Raw genomic sequence first — 22537 nt, forward strand, 5'->3', positions numbered from 1 at the left:
ATATTTAATTCCCAGAAATATTCCGTGCAAATTAAAGATGCTCTTCAAATGGCGCATCGTCTTTAATAACACATCTGCGGGGCAACTCGGTGTATTATGAATGTGTCATATTTAAGCATGGTGTTTCATAACCGTATAAAGTAACATTACATCGGTACACATTATAAAGGCACAACTCGCATTGCTGCGTTAGAAAATAGCCACAATCGCGTAATTGATTTCGGGGCTAAAGTTAAGACTTACTCACCCCTTTTGAACATGTTGTAGGCCTAGGTGTATTTCGTCTTCTTTCCTCTGAGAATCATCTATTCTTATATTCCAGACTTTAAACTTGCGCGCTTCAGTTTTAAAGTTGATCCGGAGCTTTCTCGGGTTGCCGTGTGAATGTCAGTTGTCACTCCTCAAGATTTTCTCGCAGTCCACTGGAGTGAGTTGCAATGCAGACTGCACTGACAACAAACAACAATCTCCTTTTCCACAAAGTCTGGCAGACCGTAGACGGACCTTGGCAATTAGGCGACAATTGTTGCAAAACGACCCCTCTGAATGTATCCCCTCGGTCCGAAATAATGGCAACTCCAGTAGGCTATCTGTGAAGAGCACAAACGCACAGTCCGAAACTACCTCTGATAGCCAACTCCTTTTTGGACGCAAATAACCGAACAGGCTGCCAATCAGTTCTGGGAGCAAGTGGACGATGAACAGCAATCCTCCAAAAAAACACTTATTTCATTTCATTTCTTCGCGAGGTGCTTCAGAGCAAAGCTGCGGTGAATCGCATATTCGTTAACATCTCTAATTAACATAAATGTTGTGGATTTACATCCTCCTCTAATGTTGGATTATAAACGCAGACTCCTCGAATCCTCCTTAAAAATAAGACTTCGTTCTCTTCAAAATCGCCTATTTTTTCAGCACTCCTTTCCACTCGAAATTGTAACATTTCTCTGATCTCGACTGTGAATGTCTCTCTGCTTCCCTACTAGGATCAGAGCTCGTTGATGCGATCAAGGAGGGAGAAAGTGTGTTGTACTGCCTCAGCCCCTCCACCGGGCAGCATCCTGCTCCATCCCTCTCTGTCCCTGCCTAAACCGGGCTGACTGATCCCTGACACCAGAGGTCTTCAAGAAAATATGAAATGAAACAACAAGCATTAAACCTATACATGTAACACTAACAACAATTTATTAAGCAGTAGAAATCAGGGGAAATGGTCTCAGATGCTGAGCTAATTTTGCAACGTAGCCTATTTGCTGATCAAATAGCCTCCACCCTAATACAGTAGGCTATTATAGATAAGTTAACGGACTAATGCACTGGAATCCAGATAATGCACTGGATAAACTCTCTCTCTCTCTCTCTCTCTCTCTCTCTCTCTCTCTCTCTCTCTCTCTCTCTCTCTCTCTCTCTCTCTCTCTCTCTCGCTCTAAATACTAAATAATTATAAACCCTGAGATACTATGCAGCTCTCAATGGTAAACTTTTGGCCCCGCAATATTTTATTTAAGCTGTTGTATCCTATTGTATTAGTTTGTTGTTTTGCATTAATTTTTGCTTTATTATCAAACCCATTCTTTTGTGAAGTGCAATTGTGAAGCATCATCTAATAGGTCTTTGTACAATTTAAGTATTTACATTCTTATTTCAATGATTGTATTACTGCCGATGTGGACGATCCAAGTAAACTTTCTTGGCTATCGGTATCCTTTCACCCTGTCCCGTTCACTGACATCGATAACATCGGTGCTTGACTTCTCTCCACTGACCTCTTCACTCGATTGGTTTCGCCTTTCCATTCCTCACATGTTTCATGTTTTGGTGAGAAAACATGGCAGCGCTCACGAATGAAGTTGAGATTGTTCCTGCCAAAAAGCCCACAGGTAAATATTAACATTGCACATGTAACATTTAATACTGGTTAAAGACACATGTAACTGCGATTGTTAGAAAGGCACATCGTTTCCACGCCGATTTGGTGTAGCGTAAGATTCACACAGGCTACTTACCGAGCTCTTTGTAGCATTCTGGGTTATCAATGCAAACCACAAATTGTGTAAAGGTAACCACACGTCTGGTGGTAACGGTGTTAACTTGTTATCCAGCTATGTTTAATACAAACAGTGTTTGTCTCGTAGTTAGCTTCCGACGAGCGTTTAGTGTTTAGTCTCACCAGACTTCATGGTGCTAACAGACAGATGAATAGTGTTTATTAAGCATGGTAGGTTTTATTGTCACCAAGAAAATCCAATTAATACGGGACATTTCTCTGATTGCATATACATCTTACGGTTAAACATAACATGATTTCATACGACTACATCGTGGTAAAATCACGTTTTCAATCAATCTGCACTTAAAACTGTGTTTCAGCTAAATACTTTGAAGACATAAAGTATGAAAAAACATAGTTTTGGGTGTGGTGATATACATGTTCTGTTTATAGAAAACACTGTTATATCTTGAACGTCTTGCAGAGACAACAGTCCTGAGTTAGCTGATATTTCAAAAGATAAACAAGGGGCACGTGGAGGCCAAATGGTTTCAACTGTAGGTCTAAATACATATTGTCAGTCCTTTTCTCTCTGACCAGCAAAAGTCTGCAGGTTATCTCTATCAAATCCATATTTCCAAACATACATTATTGTCTGGCAGAGTAGTATTCGTTCACTGGCTGCAGTAATTACGACAACTGCTGTCTTGACTCTGTATCAAGTTTTTATTATTTTTGAAAAAGTAATAATCTTACTTAAAAAAACCAAAAGTTAGTTATTAATCTCAAAACAGTGCCAGCCATTTAAGATACAACGGTACAAACTAAAATAATGGTATCTATGCTTATGAAGCCTATGCAAAATTATCCATAATGTTAAAATGTGAATGTTACCCTAAACATGCTGCATGAGAGTGTAACCAATGACAAATGAAAAAAAGTGCAGGTGCAATCAACAAATACAATTGTAACTTGTGATCTAAAAATAAGATGTCTAGCTGTAATGTACTTGAGAGAACTATGTCAAGCTCAAACTCTGCCAGTAAAATCAGAGCTATATATCAACTTTCCCATTTTACCTAGAATTTCAAGCTACCCAGTAGCTTCATAAAAGTTATTAAGATGCTGACATCCACAGATGTGTGGTGCTCTCCAATTCCACATCCCCCCATGTAGAGCAGGGAGACACATTTGTACGATTTTGATGTGGAAAAAAAGTTTCCTGAACTGTATTACCCACCTTCACAGTTCCAATCTAACTTGCAGGACATGTCTGACGCCTGTTTTTAAAGCATGAGTTTAGTTTTATTTCTGATTACTTTAACATTATTGCCTTAAGGTGATTTTTTGCGCAATAATCTCAGTTAGGTCTGATAGTTTAAGTGTCCTTGCTTAAACCCTTTGATTACAGCGCTACTTTCACAACTTTCTCCTCAGTCCGTGGACCTCGGCGGGTAGCCAATCAAATTCCAGATGAAATCCTGCAGGACGCTGAGTTACAGGAGGCGATCAAAGCCTTGCCTGCAAATTACAACTTTGAGATCCACAAGACGGTTTGGCGAGTGAGACAAGCAAAATCTACCAGAGGTGAGCTAAATTCTTGCAGTTGTAGAACGTTTAATTGCAGAGCTGGAATGGTGTATGGATGGTCTTGATTTTTAGATACAAATCTAGGTTTATAAGGACATTATGGCCACGTTTACACGGAGACGAAAACAAACCGATGTCAATATCAAAAAATGTATATGGCATGGTTGCCATGGTTGCTTGGTCCATCCTGCAGGTTTCACCAACTCAAATGTCACACTTTTTAAGACCTTTTTAAGACCACTTGAATATAATTTAAGACCTATTTCACGGCAAGAAAGTATAAAGGAAAATTACTATGAAAGAAGAAATTCGTCCCATAATTACTTGCAAAGTAAATGTATTCATGTTCAACATAAGAACGATGACTGAACATAACAGCATAACAGTACACAGAACTGTGTTGGCGTGTTAGACACAAAAGTGTGTGTGTGTGTGTGTGTGTGAGAGTGAGAGAGTGAGAGAGTGAGAGTGAGTGAAGCTATATTCAGAGCTCTGCTGCCTTCATGCTGTTGTATGATTGGTGTTTAGCTACGGTATTTAGCGTCCACAGCACCTCCGCTTTTAGGGTTGACGCAGACCCAAACATCAACCGGAGGTCCCCCGATGTTGTTGCGGGAGCTGCTGCACTAGCTAAGGCTGCACTAGCTAACGCTGCATTAGCAAAACAAATGCACATTTTGTTTGCAAAAGGTGCAGCGGGCTTCAAACACGTTCCCCTCCACTGGTTTCAACCAAGCACTAAATTCAATCTAAATTTTTCTAAGGAGCCTCTGTCCCCAAACCTGACGCTGACAACTATTGTATTGGACAACCATACTCTTTGTCTTCTTGGTTTAAAAATGTATTTTTGTATGTTTTATGTCCATTTATGTCACAAGAAAACACAACGAGTAGTAGATTTACTCACACCTCATTAACAACTACTATGGAAAATCAGCAGAAAAGAGTGAATGTCTAAATGCAGGGGATGCACAGCGTTAAGAATTTCATGTGTTCGAGGCGAGCATCCATTCAAAATGCCGTCCATGAATGCATCTGTGCTTTGACCTACTTTTCCGACTTTATTGTACAATCTGTAACCTGCGAGGTACACACTGGTTTATCCAGTGTTGTAACAAATCTCAATATACCTACCCAATTTTTTTAAATGCCATGTAGGTCATCTCAGACTGACTATGCCTTTTAAAAATTGCATCACCAACCAAGTACTCAATATTCATCAACAGCAAAAACAAGAAATGGATAAATACTTGAGATGGTTTGCATTTAGGCTTGTGGTGATTCAGAAAAATTTGTATTGTTGTGCTTTGCATGTGTTGTTGAGAGAGGCTTTTCAGAAACACTTCCATTTTCCAGTGTTTTTTGGAGTCAGTACACACCGAGTGGTTGAGGGGGGCTTTTAGCCTTATTTGATCTTCAGGGGGGAAGGGCATTTCCTCTATGAATCTTTCTAATGTGTAATTGACAGAGTTAGAAAGCTACACTCTACTCAGCTCATCGTGCTCAAACACAGATGTCTTCTCACCATCCATTTAACACGCATGTTTTTCAGCGGTTTTCAGTTGAATTATACTTAAAGTTCAGGGTAATCAACCGTTAAAAACATACTGTTAACTGTTCACATTTTTTTTTCTCCAATAAATTGATGTTTTCAAAGTAAATGGCTAATCGTTTTTAATAATCGTGATATCAATTATTGACCCAAATAATCGAGATTCAGACTTTCGCCATAATCGAGCAGCCCTACTACAAACAAACTATTCTATTTATTGACTACAAAACTAGGCATCAGTGTCATTTACCTCTCTGTTCAGACATCATATCTTTTGTTGAGATATATTTTGTTTGTTGGATTGAATTCAGGATGAGATATGGATCACTTAAAGTGTATATAGTCAAAGGGAATAATTTGATCTTTGCAAAAAATCTTAAAGAAATCTACAGCAGCACAAGGCCTTGAGTGGGAATGTAGCCTCCGGACTCACTGAGTGTGGGCACAGCGGGGGGCCCACTGACAAAACTGTTCTTTATTCTGTGGTCTATTGCAACAGGAAAAGCAATTTAGTAGCTCTAGAACTGCCTTCAGTAACCGTTGACGATAGTGTTACATTGTTTTCTAGTCTTAACCAGTTCGATTAGCAAAGTTAACAACCTTCTTCCATTATTAGGTAATCATAAAACATGTCAATACCACCAGGAACCTTTTTACCTGTGCTGGACTATGGTGATTTGTTGTATATGAATGCACCTGCCAATTGCCTGAGCAAATTGGATGCTGCGTATCACAGTGCTCTGAGATTTGTCACAAATTGTAAAGCGCTTACACATCACTGTACACTGTATACCAAGGCAGGTTTACCATCACTCTCTGTACGGAGGCTCAGTCATTGGTACACGTTTATTTATAAAGCTTTGTTGGGTAAACTCCCGTATTATATCTGCTCTCTGATAACACAGAGAGTTGCAAGCAGCTATTGTCTGAGGTCACATGATGTAGTCTTGTTAGATGTGCCAAGAGCAAGGACTGTCTTCGGTAAGACAGCTTTTATGTGCGCAGCTCCACTTGCTTGGAACAATCTTCAGCAAGAATTGAAACTGAGCAATCTCATTCCTCTGCATGTTTTTAAAGCTAGGGTAAATGAAATGCTTGCCGATACAATGGGCACTTGTAAATGTCTATAACTATGTATCCTGTAAATATAATGTATAATGTCCTTTATTGTTTTATGTTCATGTGGAACCTATATGCTGCAGGTCTCCCTTGAAAAAGAGATCTATGATCTCAATGGGACCAATCTGGTTAAATAAAGGTTTGAAATGAAATGAAATGAGGAAGCTTTGAAGAGCTCAAGTCAGTCCCATAATAATTTAGCACTATCAATATAGAGCAGTCAAAATGACATAATCACGAAGGATACAAGGATCATGGAAAATAGGACTGTTGTGGAAGAAGCATACTTGACTTTGACTATCTATTTGCGGAAGTAGTGTACATCAGGTAATACAGGGTTACAATCTTGTATTTCTTCAAAATTAAAAAAATCTCTTGAAATTATCAGAGTTCCTTAAAAGGCATTAAATAATGTTATCCAAAGATGCGCCCTTAACTGGCATATAAAATTATAACAATCTCAAAATCATTTGTGTCATTTTCATCATGCCACTTAGTCCCTGTTATACATAATTTGCGCGTTTTCATTAAAGGTAGGGTAGGTAATTCACTTCAGAAACACTTTTTGTTATATTCCATGGAATGCTCTTAACATCCCGATAACAATGAATAAATTAAATGCTTTGACAATAAATATATACAAATATTTCTTCTGTGGAAGCCGTGGCGCTGTAAAAAGCAAGATGGCCTACCTGCCTGTCAGCCTTCCATCTCGTGCACAAACCTATCTCGCCTCATTGGTCATGTGCGCGTTCGTGTGTGTTGGAGGAGGGGCTCTGTAAAGAAGTCTGAAGGAAGTGGCAGATTTTTTTCGGTTGTGTACTTTCAAATTCTTGCTTTCTCGAGCTGGTTTCTCCATTCTTACCTACCCTACCTTTAATTGAGTTTTAGATCATAAAAACACAGGACTAATCCTGCAATGTGAGTGTTTGCACTTCAGTATGTGTTATGAACCTTATTAAGAAAAAAGCGTCTCTTTTTGAGGTGTCGATCGATCATTTTGAGCCACACATCCAAGCATGGCTGCTTTTCATGTTTTTTTTAAGTGATACCTGTACTGCAACACATTGAAGAATATCTATAACAATGCCGCCCATGTTAATAGGATTTTTTTTTCCAGTTAAAGCTTATTTGGGATTTTTTGAAAAGTGTAATTGAAGTGCTTACTGGGCTCAGATTTGATCCTCCTAAAATTATACTGACTAGCCCATATGTATATGGCAAAGGTCGCTGAAGTTCTTCAGTTTTATTTAATATCCACAACATTAAAACACCACATAAAATAGAGATCTCTCAATTTTACAACATGCAAAAACTGTTATACGTTTGAGAGATATTTGTTCTGTTTCATGTGATGTTTTTTTAATTAAATGTTGTGTTGTGTTTATTTGTTCTTGAGTTAGTTCAAAGATAATATTCCTGCCTCTGCTGGACAATACGTTTATTGTAATCCTTCCTCCTGTCCAATAAGAGGCCAAATACCTCCTTAAGCAATATCAGTTTGTCTGATTCCCAAATTAACCTTTTTTCAAATATATAAATGGGCATGTTTAAAATGTGCCTTTTGAAAATGGAAACATATCCTTTATTAGCATTATGTACTTAAATTCCTGCCCTCCTGCTACAAAGTTACACTTGGTATATGTTGGTGTTTGCGGTGAAACAGGGCACGGGGTAGTGTTACAAAAGTAGCATACAGCCTAAGAAGAAAACGTCCTTTATTAATGTAAATGTCAAAATGTTTAGTCCTTCAGTTGCTCCTGCCTTGGGTAGAAATATGCAAATGACATTAAGAGAAGATTAAATCATTCTTTCGGTGTCCCTGAGGGGAACGTGTGGTGTAGCGCAGTTTGCTGGCTTTGCTTTTCTGTTGTGTGACGTTTTTTTGTTGTTGTTTTTTTTGTCAGAGCTCATCCTCTCCCTCTCTCTTTCTTTAAACTCAGAACGCATAACTCACCTCATCACTCCTGTCTCTCTCTGTTCCTCTGAGTGTCCATCTGCTTCTTTGTCAGCCTTTGAACTCCTTCAGGCTCCCACACTGTGCTTTTGAAATAGAGGACTGAGGAAGTTGCTGTAGAAATGTATTTTATCTGTCCAGCCTCTTTTCTTAGAGTTTAAAAATAGTACAAATCTTTGTGTTGTGTTGCCTAATTTTTTCTAAAAGTATGCTCTGTTGTTATGATTTAATCTGTTGCACATTTCAGCTCTTTACAAGAGCAGCTTAATTGTTTGTCCAACACTGGATCTCTGCTGTCTTAATTACACCGCACATTCAGTAAAGATACATAAAACTAAAATATAATTGAAAGGTGATGATAATTAGCTGACTTGAGCCCAATGTTTTGTTTATGCAGAAGCAATTGTTTGAATGAAGCCTGGAATAGATTTTTAGACAACCAAACAAGCCAAATTGAGGCTATCTAAGCTTTAGCTTTAAATCAGTTTATTTTGGTGAAAAATGATCATGAATGTTAGGATTCCCACTTTCCACCGCTGGTTTGTGTTTATTAAATGTAACCGATATACGTTTACAGGTAATTACATCAGACTCTTGGAGTTCAATTTAAAGTAACCTTACCCTTAATGTTGCTAATTGCTGCAGGTCTCCCTTGAAAAAGAGATCATTGATCTCAATGGGATTTTACCTGGATAAATAAAGGTTTTGAATTGAATTGAATGTTTATAAATTACAGGCATGTTAATTTGTAAGCCTTAGTTATTATATTATAATATGATGATTATAATATAATCATCATATTATAACTTTTTCTAGACCAATTCTTTATTTTAGTTGGGAAGATCGTGCTATTTTAAATTAAAACAAATGTCATTTTTAACATATTGAAAGTTTAGTTTGACATGAAAATAAAGTTATATAGGTCATCGTCATATAGCCAAACATATGTACATAAATTCATTTCAATGATTTGAGATATTTTTCACGTTCATTCTTGCCATTTTAAAATGGCCTTTGTCTTATAACACTTGTTCAGCCTTGCACACAATGACTAAATCTTATTTAGAAAAATAGAAGATTTAGACAAGACATGGAGATAAAGCAAAAGAAGCAAAAAGCGTCTTGGGGGACCTTAAATTCATGAAAGAGTTCCCCGGCGGGGATTATGAAATGCCCGGGGAGTTGTTCTGTTCTCTAACGGCCCGTCTACACTACAGGCATCAAAAAAATCTTGAAGCTGGGCGTGTCTGAAGCTTGGCGAATTTTTGCGAGCAACGCGACCAACAACCAATCACATGAATCTCCCGCCCCCGACATACAAAGCAATAGCAATGTTAAAATGAAGTAAACTGGATATAAACTCCCCAAACAGGCGAAAACCTACCAGTTTCACCCACTGTCTCTGCCACCTCCCTCCATGCCTGGTTCCTCCGGTTTGTATCCCGGTAAATAGTCTGGTCGGAAAGAACCGGGTGATTTGCTACCGTAATTTCTCGTTTGGAATATGAGGAAATGAACTGCGGTCTGGCTCTCCCAGCTTCCACGTGGTTTGATTGGCTAGCGCTTGTACTGGCGAGATTTGCATAAACGGGATTTGATTGGCTGAGGCCAGCTTCGAAAGCATCGGGAGCATCAAAAGTTGAACATTGCTCAACTTTTGATGCTCACGATGCTTGCAAAGCCATGCTCCGCTCCCCACAATGCAGTTCGGCGAAGATTCAAAATCTTCTACGTCACCCCATTCAAGTGAATGGGCGAAGCGTTGAAAGCATTTTTCGATGCCTGTAGTGTAGACGGGCCGTTAGTCTTCTCACAACTGAAATACAGACATTTCAAAAGATGATCGCATTTGACAGCCTATCGTTATGTCTCCTTGAGCTTAAAGACAATAAGCAACAAGTGGAGCATTTATTTTCTGCTTTTAGTTTCTGCAGTTTATTCCCCATGTAACAGTTACTGTTGAGAATGCAGGTTAAAGGGAGATGAGAGAACACATTGATAAGGTTGTAATGACACAATTGAATTGAGGATTGCAGGTGTTAAAGGTCCCATGTCATGCTTTTCCGGTTATTACCCGTCCCCTTGTGTGTTATGTAGCTTTTTATGCATGTAAACGGTCTGCAGAGTCAAAACCCTCAAAGTACACCCTGTAGCGAGTAAAACTCTAACACAGAAAAGACCTGTCTATGCTGCCCCAGAATGTCTCGTTGGAGATTTATCTTTTCCTGGTACTAAGTGACGTAACGACGACCCAAATGGACCCATCCGCGGAGCCTTTACGTTACGTCCGCGGAGCCGTTACGTTAAGTCCCAATCCACGGACTTCCTCACACACACACACACACACTCAATCTTTTCTCAGCTGCAGCTCCGGGGATTTCTCAAGACGGCGGGACGCGGCGAGGCTGTGAGTCTGTGTGTGAGCACACACATACTCACAGCCTCGCCGCGTCCCGCCAGGCTGCGGGTGTGTGTGTGTGTGCTCAGGCTGGGTTCGGGCTGGGTTTCGCTGTGTCTCGCTGTCTCGCCGAGCCCACGCAGCAACCAGGAAGCCACACCAGTAAGCCAGCTCACACTGTCCGCTCCTCGCAGCATTCTCATCTGTTTGTCATTACTGGTGTCATTTTCTGGTTGCTAACGCCATTGTAACGCATAATCACTGATGTTCCGCTGTAACGGTGGTGGACTCATCAGAACAGAGTGGGCGAGCTGACCAATCAGAGCACAGCATAGGGAGGGGGGGGGGGGCAGGAGCTCCAACAAGCGGACAGAGAGTGAATACACATCCTATACAGAGATGCTGTATGAGAAACCAATGTGTTTTTGGAAAATTGCACAATGGAAATCTATTCTAGTAGACCTCAACAATGGAATTATGATCAGTGGAAATGGCCATGTCATGGGACCTTTAACTACAATCCAGCAATGCATCAGATATTGCCTCCCTGGTAAACATAACACGGGCAAACAAGTGGCTGGTCACTTGTTTTTCTTAATATGTAAATAGTGTCTTTGTGCATCCCTTAATAAAGAAGCTGCAGTTTTCATTCATCTCCAAATACATAACGACTTTCCAGTAGGCACTCCAAATGGCCTTTTATCCTCTTGTCTGAACAGCGTGTTCCTTTATAGAAAACATGTCAGAGGACAGAGAGCTCGCTGCCAGTGGAAAGTTCAGGCAGAAATGAGTCAGAAGTATCTACAGACTGGACATGCACATGCGGATGAATGTGTTTGCTGAATATAGCCTTATTAATGGAAAATACACATTGTTACGAAATGCTTGTGTGACTTCCATTAACTTTGAGTTCAAATGTAAATTCATGTTTATTTATGTAAATACATGCTTTAAAGATTACAACATTTGAATTCATAATATTAAGTCTCAATGTGTGTGGGGCAATTTGAAAGGTTGGTTAGTCATTTCAGATTGTATTGGTCATTCTTGATATATTATATATAAAAAGGTTCATGCAATACTGCATTCTGTGGCCTCCAATATGACAAAGTTAGAGCTCTTTTAAAATAGTTACAACTAAAAATGAACATTACAAGCCTAATATTGCTAAGATGAGTTATTTTAGCTAGGTGTACTAAAAAACTGGCATCTGACTTACTTGGATGTGTTACTGATTATTATTTTGTCCATTTTTTACATCTTGATTGTATGCGTACAGTATGTGAACACAGACAACAGAAATACATTACCATGTGCATAAACAAACCCAAAATGTGTTTTACTACAGGATAAACCCTGCATATAGCCCTATTCTAATCTTCCTAGCCATAACCCCCTTTAAAAAAATTCAGAGTAATCCATTCAGTCTACTGTTCAAATTGATCTTACTTTCTGTCTTTGATTATTAAAATCATCCCACATGTAGCTTTCTTTCTACCTCCCGGAGTGTTACAACTGTACGTTATAAAACCATATCATTGGATGATTGACAGTTCATGTAAACAAGACGTTTTTGTCACTGCACATTCAGAAATCTACATTTATGTAACAGTGGTTCATAAGTGTCATGTCTCTAAGAATAAGAAAACTCCCATTTTGTTTATTTGAGTTGTTAGCGGTATGAACATGTGAAGCAGTTGGATTAACTCTTCTTGTCAAATTGTATTTATGCGTGGTTTAGGTTCTCCATTTAGTGGGGGCAGGAGTGCACTTCCAAAGGTAGAAGCAGCTCATCATTCTTGCATGAAAACTCAAACATGCATTAAAACAGCCAGCCCAATCTCCAGCCTATAACTCACATTTAGCCAGAGGCAACAGATGGAGGGAGCTCTTTGCTTCTGTCAGCTCTGGCAGAGGTGTGCTCTGAAACCTTTCGGTGTTAATAAACTTGCCCTTTTCTAGGTAATGACCTGTCTTTCTCTGTCTGCATGAGCGCTTGGTGATCCCTTAACCTTTCATCAGTAAGAAGTTCTCTCGCTCCTCCTCTGCACACCATCTCATGGCCATCCACCCTCAACCTTTTGTCTGTCCCAACTTTTAATGTTTAATGCTGTCTGGCCCTGAAGTCTTACATTTGTTTCAGGCCTAGTCATGTGAAAACACTGCGCTGAATTCAGTGTCTGTCGTATTTGTAAGTGTCTACTGAGACATTGATGGATTCATTGAAGTAAGGTGCAGTAGAGTTGGACCAGGAGAAAATGTGATGGATGATTGAAACAAAGCCTTTGTCTCCGGTAGCTCGCTCCATGTGGCTGGGACTTCCCACTGAACTGGGGGACAACTTGTGAATGCATGTTTGTAAAATAACATCATGAAACCTCGAATTACAAAACTGAATTTCAATGTTTCAAAAGCCACATTTTTTATATTAGAAAGCAGTTTTATTTTTATTATTTCAATGGCTGACAGATATTAGGAGATGGACAGGGAAAGAGGTGGTGGAGTGCATGAGACTGGCTTAACATCAGGGGGTGTGGAGACGTTCGGTGATATCATCAAAGTGCCCCAACGTCCCTCGGGCTACGGGAGTGACCTGACCTGACCATTTTTATTGAAACTGTCAATACATTTGACAGAAATACATTTTGATGTATTTTTATAATTGATTAACATTGACCAAATAATATTAACAAACATTACAGTTCTAGATCATGGATGTCAAAACTGCGGCCCGCGGGCCTTTTTCAATCGGCCCTGAGCAAATTCAAAAAGTATAATGAAATATGGCCAACACATGAAACGTGTGCTTTTCTTATATTATTATATACTTCTTAGATATATATGTAAACATATATAGCACAGTAGTGTTCATGTGTTAATAAGCCAATAAATTCAGTCAATTAAAGTTGAAAATATGTTCTAACAAATCTTAGTTGATAAAAAAGCCCAATAACTTATTTACATAACAAGCTTGAAATAGACCCTTCTTATTTCATCCTATTATAATCACTCTGAGGCTTCTGTTTTAAGGGATGAGCTGCCAACAAGATCAATGAAACCCTATAGAGAGCTGTGATGAAGGCTCAAAGCTTATTCATGTATCAAGCCTAATTTACCTACATTTAGCTAACTTATAACTTAACTTACGAGGCAATATACCTCACCTCCAGTGAGTGGCCCAGTCCTTCGTATATTTTTCTGTATGTGGCCCTCAGTGAAAAAAGTTTGGACACCCCTGTTCTTGATTCTTCAGTGTGAGAATTATTTTTCTCTTCAACTTCCCTTGAAATTGGGTCTCTGAGTTTACATGGTTGGCCATTGGTTACATTGGCTTCTGGGAAATATGTATGACTATTTTCTGATAATCCATAGATCATGTGAATAATCAATTAATTGAGATGCAACTCTGAACAGATTAATGGACAATGAGATAAAAATGATTTGCAGTAAAAATCGGTTTACAAAACGTCACTCTGCATTTTCATTATAGTGCCTCATCTCACAGCCCCGTATTTTCTTTCCTTATTAATCTCCACTCTGTCACCCGTCTTTTCCATCGTTTATTTGATGATCAGATGACAGGACTAATGTATACTAAATCATGGATTCTTGATCTACCAAATTATATAGGATCTTTACTGCAAAACCACAAGAGATACTATATCTCTTAAGTAATTCCCAACGGACATCATCTATATTGAATTCCAATAAAAATAAAACATAATATTATGCTGATAGGAAGGCTTAAAAGGTGCAGTTCAGTTGGTCTGAGATGAGGATGCTGAAACCTTTTCGATTGGTTTTGAGGTCTTAATTTGGCCATGTCAAACTGAAACAATTTTCAATATTTGTACACAAACTCGCTCGGATCTGTCATTAGCCCGCATGGTTTTTCATACCACTGCTACGCTGACGACACCCAATTAATTCTGTCCTTTCCCCGCTCAGAGACCCAGGCCGTCGCACGCATCTCTGCTTGTTTAGCTGACATCTCTCAGTGGATGTCCGCTCATCATCTCAAGCTCAACCTTGACAAAACTGAAGTGCTTTTCCTTCCGGGAAAAGATTGTCCCTCTCTTGACCTGACTATCAACATCGGCACCTCTGTTGTTTCCCCGACTCAGACTGCAAGGAATCTGGGTGTGACCCTGGATAACAACCTGTCCTTCACTGCAAACATCGCTGCTACAACCCGCTGCTGCAGATACACGCTTTTCAACATCAGGAAGATACGCCCACAGCTGACCCAGAAATCGACGCAGGTTCTGGTCCAGGCTCTCGTCACCTCACGCCTAGACTACTGCAACTCCCTCCTGGCTGGTCTACCTGCATGTGCCATCCGACCTCTGCAGCTCATCCAGAATGCAGCGGCTCGTCTGGTCTTCAACCTTCCAAAATGTTCCCACACCACGCCGCTCCTCCGCTCCCCCCACTGGCTTCCGGTAACTGCTAGAATCCACTTCAAGACACTGGTACTTGCGTACCATGCTGCGAATGGATCTGGCCCTTCCTACATCCAGGACATGGTTAAACCGTACACCCCAGCACGTGCTCTACGTTCTGCATCAGCCAAACGGCTCGCTGCACCCTCGCTGCGAGGGGGACCCAAGTTCCCATCAGCAAAAACACGTGGGTTTGCTATCCTGGCTCCAAAATGGTGGAATGAGCTCCCCATTGAAATCAGGACCGCAGATAGCTTACACACCTTCCGGCGCAGACTGAAAACTCATCTCTTTCGACTCCACTTCGAGCGATAGAATGACTAACAAAGAACTGCTAACAGAGCACTTATATACTAATAAAGGACTGGCTTAGCCAGTTGAGCAGCACTTGAAACGATTGGCTCTTTGAAACCTGATGTTCTTATATGATTCTGTTTTCCTCAAGGTTGTGTCTTCCTGGTCGAATGTACTTATTGTAAGTCGCTTTGGATAAAAGCGTCAGCTAAATGCAATGTAATGTAATGTAATTACAAATTATATAGGAAGCGAGAGAGACTTGCGAATCACTATTGATGACCTACGAGCAGAAACTGTGGATCCATGCTTGAGAGATATGTATCTGTAATCAGACCTCATTTACTTAATTAGAATTCTAGATCGTATACATGTAACGCCGCCTCTGAGACCGAGAGCCCGGTTAATGTTCTGATTGTGTTTGAAGCTCCAAAAGCTGCTGACCTTTGTGGATGAACTCTGTGCTACTGTATATCTGATCTTTCCAATAGAGTTGGATATTATGTTCTGCTGCTTCGTCTTCTAGACACTTGTATTATAAATATTAAACACACGGTTTTTTCTATTTATTGACTTTTGCCGCCAGAAAGAGTATTTCGCTCTTTTGTATAAAGCATGCTGCTCCAGCAAAAAAAACGTGTGTCTGTACCTTCTTTACTTCAAACCAGATTTATTTTAACATTGCTCTTTGTTTCTTCTGTATATTGATTTATTCCGTGTTACATATCTTTGGTGTTGTGGTTAGTAATGGTTGGGGATGGATATACTGCCCACCATGTTTATCTATATATTTTTTTAACTTAATGTTTCTTTTTTGTTATTTCTAAAGTATAATAGGTATATTTATTTTAATAAAAAACAAAAGTTTCCTAGAAAAAATGTTAGATACATTTTCTTTGTCTGCAACAACATTTCTGCAACTGCTTTTGAAGTTGGAAAGTATTTCATGCAATACTGATCACTGTGTTCACATTAGCATTAAATCCAACAATCTCACATGACATCTACAGACATCAAGCTGTTAAAAAGCTTCCGGGCCTTTCTGCCTTTGTAATTAAAAAACATGGCAGTCTCTTGATGCAGAGTGAGTGAATCCCTACCTACAGTAGGAGTTGTTTCCACTGGTTGATTTCAATTGGTGGCACACATCAGTAGATTAGTACGTCTCCTGTTGACAGCGCACAGCACCATCAGCTACAGTCAGACCAATGGTTGTTAATTAATTTAGCTTATAGCAGAAGTTTTTCCATATACATTCTAGCTTTGACTTTGTATAGCTGGTGATGGGATGGGGTTTATTTGATTCACTAGCAAAGAGTGAAAGTGAAAGAGACGGGCATCAGAGAGAGTTTATTGGCTCTGTATAAGTCTTGGTGTGGACAGATAGACCTGTGCGGATTGGTTTCGACTTTATTTCAAACATCACAAGCTAAGCTAAACCAACAGTACTTCTGAGAGAGACGGGAAATGCACCTGAATTGACAATACAGTATACTGTCAGTGGATAACTTCCAAACTGTAGCAGAGGCTATCTTTACGCTGTCCAGGAAGTAAGTTCATACTTTTTTGCTTGTCTTTTTCTCTCCAGTTGCTCTGCAGCTTCCAGAGGGCCTGCAGATGTTTGCGTGTGTCATCGCTGACATCATCGAGAGGTAAGATGGCAATTTGATTGCTTAAGATATTTGAGAGTCAATGAGTGAAAAGCAGGTGTACAAGTATAGCCAGCAGAGTACAATCTTTAACTACCAATTATACTTGGTACTCATTTGGAGAGTGAGAGCTTTATTGTCATTTCACTTCTTGGACTCAATCAGGGATTCAGCAGCAAATGATACACGATTACACTGTTTTAAGATAGAGCCGATATCACTTGCTCACAGTTGGAGGAGGAAAGAGATATTTCTTGTGAATTACATTTCATTTCATTTTGCATATGCCCTATTGCACACCATCCCCATGACACACATCACAAGTTGTTTTTCATCCTGCTGTGAGAAGTCCTTTAACATCAATGTGCTCTTGTATACTTTGGGGTGGCATACCTTGTGAACATGGTTACACAGAACCTCACACTCTAATAACCTTTTATGCTTATGCATGTGTTTTGCACCTTCAGTTGGCCTCTGTTTCTCAGGAGCACTGCCCACTACTGTAGGTGTGTTCTAAAAGAAAATGGCTGCTATCATTAAACACCCAGAGTGGATTATTTGTATAGGTGTTTAGTCGATACTTACTAGATTACGAGAAGATGAAGAATGAGTGGCTGCCATAAACTGCCATAAATCATAATCCGGGTGGGGGGATATATGATTTAAAAAAGGAAACCTGGATCACAGGAGTTGTCTATATTATTGTGCTATTCATACTACCATAAGACTCACTTATATGACTGTGCCAAGACACATTTATTTGCCATATTAATGATAAAACCTCTTGCCCAAAGAAATGTTGAGGCAAGGGAGATAGATAATTCCCTTGCCTCAACTATTTATCTATCTATCTCTATTATCTATCTTTCACTTTTTACTCCATAATTCTGTTTAGTTTCCTCCAGCTGTTCATAATTTTATCTTAAAAAGTCATTTCTACCTTATATCTATTGCAAAGATGATAGAGATAGTTGTATTGAAGATAAAGTCTGGTCTTATCAGCCCTGCTGCTATCATACAGAGCTATCAGCTGCATAGATTTTAAACTGCACAGACATGATGCCCATATTTATATATTTTAATAGTCAATGTCCATCATGGAGTCCGGAATCAGCCCCATCTCTTCTAATGAGAGCAATTAGCAACACTAATTGCTTTTCTCGCTGTCTTCATACCCCGTCCTATATCACTCGGGGTGCTGTATGTTCCCCCTCTCTTTAACATCCAGTCAATGTCCCTGCTGGACTGCAACGAGGAGATGGTTCTCACGCTTTCTCTTTTTTAGCTCCTGCTATAAAGTTTCCCTGAAGCTATTTTGCTTCTGTGTGTGCTGTCTTACTAAGAAATGTCTTTGCCATTTTAGTCTTTCCAGATTTAACAGATGGGTTCTTTAAATCCTGGATAAGCATCAGAGCCTCAGTGAAGTACTACGTTTCTTCCATCTTATAGAAAGACAGGTTGTGTTGTATAATTTGAATGACGTTAGCTGAGTTTGGGTCATCTTATAAAACAAAAGTCTAGACAAACTCAACGATGGACAAACATGTTGGTCACCTAGGAACCAGCAAACACAGTTTCCTCCTAACCGGACATTTCAATTTGAGTACAACCTTTGTAATATCTTTGAAGTTTTGGCCTTTCTTATTGGTTATGATGACATTTAACTGATCAAAGTCAGTGGAAAGAGACGCCTGGCAATGAAAACAAGACTTTGGGCGAAATATCTAATTCACTTTATTTGGAGAGTAAACGGTGAGTGATATCTCATGAAAAGTTCCTTGATTCACAGGAAAATGATCTGTGCTCACATCTACGGCTGTAGATCTTTTGTACTGTGTTGATCAAGTGTAGGTCAAAGCTGATCAACAAAGTCGGTATGTTAAATCTGGAATGTTTACAGTCAGTTTGGGTAATAGCTATAGATGTCTCAATGCAAGTATTTTTACGCACTTATCCGAGTCCTTTATTGGGTAAATCAGATGCAGACTTAATACTTACCCTAATGTTGATTCAATGTGTATCTGACAAATTGATATGAATGTGTAGCCTTCTTAATTTATTACACCTTTTTTCACAAACTACATAATGCAACACTGAAAAAAATATTAAGTTTATAAGCTTTAATTATTAATTAATGATATATACACTGGAAGAATGTTATGCCTAATGTCACATTATCAGTTAGAGAGAAAATACATCTCTCACTTGACCAGCAATTGTGGATGAGAGCAGGTTAGCATTAATATATTGTGTACATATAGTACCTCTGAAAACACAGCACATGGTCTTGTTAAAGTCTACCCGCATAGGACTGGAAGTTGCAGTCTATGGTGAAGCCCATAAGACTGTATTTAATGGCACCACAACATCCAGTAGTTTTGGACTGAATACAATTTACAAAAAATCTTCTTCATGCTCTGCTTATGTGACCGCCACAAGAATGGCAGTTTTAACTTGACAGACTTGTCTTTGGGTTTGTCATGAACATTTGAGAATAACACAATCTGGTGGATTAATTTGTCACTGTATTATCTTTGATCCTGTTGTGGTGGTGAAATTGCAACATTTGTAAGGAGGAACTAAATCAACTAAAGGTATTAGTTCAAACCTGTTTCCATTTCATACGGTTAATGGATAGTGCCCTGTAAGTCAGAGTTTTCTTAACAAAGAGAGCTCAGAATTTGGCTGATCCCTAGTTGAAGGCTGTGTGTTTCTGGTTGTTTTATTGAACTACTAAGAAGCCTGTTGACTGCTCTGTTTACCAAAAAAAGAAATAACTCCCTGCATAGGTAACGGAAAAGAGAGTGAAACATTATTAAAACACACTTTGCAGTGGCCACCATTTCATAGCACTTTATATCCGGCAACAACCAAGCCCACCATTGCGTTGATCTGAAAGTAGCAAATGGGCATGCCAATCCTAATGTGGATATAGCATAGGGTTGGAGGGTGGTGTTTGGAGAGAGTGAGTGGCAGTAACCTTTGTTGGCGCAGCAGGCAGCTGACCTTATGTCGCTCAGCTTATGTTGAGGGTAACCACGGGTCCCTGGAGTTGGGCGGCTCTACCATCACCATCACAGCCCTGGTACTCGCGAGACAGGGCTGAGGTCCATATCAAAATGGGGATGAAAGGGCTAAGCTGCCCTCAGAGTAAGGCGCTTCGGTGGGAGGGACCGCTAAGTCTTAATGAGGACAAGCTGCTCTGAATTATGGCTATGCTGCAGTTTGCACTTAGCCAAAACACACCCTTTACATATGCACACTTTTACAGTCACAGTGCACCATGCTTAATGTGATGCATTTCTCTGCCAAGCACTATCTGGCTACCTTCTACCTAGTCTTCCTCCTTTTACCCTGTTTTTGAACAACCAGTGAAAAGATGTGATATTGCATTCCTAAGAAAACTGCAAAGCTTCCAAAATACCTTAGTTGTACAATTAACACATTCTCAGACAAGATAGAGATGCAAAAATGTGTGAGATGGCTTATAAAGGCATGACTCATGACCTTGAGTTTAACTTTTTTTTTTACTCACCAGTAAATGTTTTGGTCAAAAATAATTTATATATTTCATTAGTTTTCCATTGACATACGCAGGCTACCAACATCTGAGCCATTTCAGATGGAAGCCCACTTGATACTTTATCTGTTCACTTAACTCCTTCAATACCTGCCCTCTATATATCCGTGTAACAATACAGTATGTAAAGCAGCAGTCATTTATTGCACTACTCTATGTGCCATTGCATTTCATTCTTTACTCCCTCGGTGTTGACAATGTCAAAATAATTCAAAGAGTTATGAACTCTTCTTTCACAAGTAAACAAAAGAGAAAGCTTTCAGCATAAAATAAATAATTGGTAGCTTTTGCAGGCAGGCAATGATGCATGTGCTGTCACTGTACCATATGTTGTATTGCCTTTGATGGTATGCCACCTGTCTCGTCCTAGCTTTGAAAGATTCTTTATCAACTTACTTCCCTATTCACTGCTGCTACTTTTGTGACAGTGAGGGAATATAAAGAGAGTAGAAGAAACAAGGCTGTGGGGTTGTCGCTATGTCCCCATCCTGAGGACAGCACCAGCATTTAATGTTGTGTCTCTATTCTCCCCGCACAAAACCCTGAGCCTCTACATTGAGATGTTGGCTTGGAACCTAATCTCAGGTATTGTTCTTTGATGCTGTTGTTGTTAAACCACCAATTTGCTGAGCAAACAAGACCAAAGGGCTTGTGCTACTGGAGGGAAAATGAAACATTCCTTTCTCTGACTGAAAATATGTCCTCTTACTATACATCATAGATCAGAAGAGTGCAATTGAACAAACATGTTTACTACATATTTACTGCGAAAATCCCACTCTTGTCATACAAATTATAAACATTAAACAAAGAAGACATTTTATTTAGAAGAAAAGCAATAGCATAACAGAGGGAGGCTGAGATATGTCCATTACAATGTATGAGTAATGTATACCGAAAGCCTCAACCGTCATCAGAATAATTACTTCCCGTACAGTAGATCTGGCAATTGCCTTAAACCCACTCACAGTTGCAAATTCATTTTGTTTTAAGTTTCTTCTGCAAAAAAACAGTCAGCAAAAATACACTAGGTCTTCAGACTACAGTATAATGAGGCCCACATTCCTGATAAATATAGAAACAAGACTAGGAAGGAAGCTTACCCAAAATTGGCCTTTATGAATAATGATAGTTTAGTGACTAAACCTACGCATTGTCAGAGAAGGCCAACCAGCCTGCCATCGAGTAAACAGTGATGAGTAAGTGGTTTGCAATTTGTAACAATCTCAAAGCATCACCATATTCCGACATATACATATGATCTAAATAATGGCATCCCGATTACACTCAGCTGCAGTTGTATAACAACATAAATCAGTTTCAGAGTTATCAGGGCTCACAGAATGTGTGTTATGCAGGTGTTTGACACTCTGGCACTCTTGAATTAAAAAAAAAAAAGGTCAAATCCAGTTTGTGTCCAGCAGTAAAACGATCGCCAGAACGAAAGTGAGATTGAGTAAGATCAGATCAATAGGTAGAGAGAGCATGCAGGCAGTTAGATGAGGTTCCTGTTGTTGAGCTTTCTGAAGGAGTTGTGTGCTTGTATGTATGATTCAACAACACATGTGACGGAAGACAGTCACTTAGGGATCCCAGTGACATATCGTACCTGTGATCTGCCCCTCTCCATCATGTTCTGAGAACTGTCAACATAGGCCCTTGATGGCTCAAGTAACAGTCATATCAGATGCAGTGTGTTACAGTATGCACATACAGCCCCCAGACATGTCTAGGCCCTTCATCATAACCGGCCTCATCCATCAGGATGGATTCCTCTATATTACGTTCGGCAGGTTGAATCATCTCTATGGGAGCAGCAGCCACAGCCTCCTGGGGTAAATGTCATCTCTAACATTAGGAAGGAGACTGGTAGGAGCCTCCAACACCTTCTTGCACTCACATCATCACAGTCATCGCGTCGCCCACAGCGCAGCTGAGCTGTAGAAGCTGATCAGGGTGTAAGTGA

General features: G+C 39.6%; 2 protein-coding genes across 2 annotated transcripts in view; one reads left to right on the top strand and one right to left on the bottom strand.

The window, feature by feature from the left end:
• rtn4rl1b (reticulon 4 receptor-like 1b) overlaps positions 1-1023 on the bottom strand; it is a 205205-nt gene extending 204182 nt beyond the window's left edge. Inside the window, 1 exon segment of the mRNA XM_034097149.1 lies at positions 248-1023. Coding sequence (XP_033953040.1) covers positions 248-260 — 13 coding nt within the window. The 5' untranslated portion in view covers positions 261-1023.
• A 771-nt stretch (positions 1024-1794) lies between these two features.
• dph1 (diphthamide biosynthesis 1) overlaps positions 1795-22537 on the top strand; it is a 75311-nt gene continuing 54568 nt past the window's right edge. The window contains exons 1-3 of the mRNA XM_034097150.2: positions 1795-1880; positions 3428-3577; positions 16931-16994. Coding sequence (XP_033953041.1) covers positions 1829-1880; positions 3428-3577; positions 16931-16994 — 266 coding nt within the window. The 5' untranslated portion in view covers positions 1795-1828. The remainder of the gene's footprint in view (positions 1881-3427; positions 3578-16930; positions 16995-22537) is intronic.

Source organism: Pseudochaenichthys georgianus, chromosome 13, assembly GCF_902827115.2.
Source record: "Pseudochaenichthys georgianus chromosome 13, fPseGeo1.2, whole genome shotgun sequence".
Lineage (NCBI taxonomy): Eukaryota > Metazoa > Chordata > Actinopteri > Perciformes > Channichthyidae > Pseudochaenichthys > Pseudochaenichthys georgianus.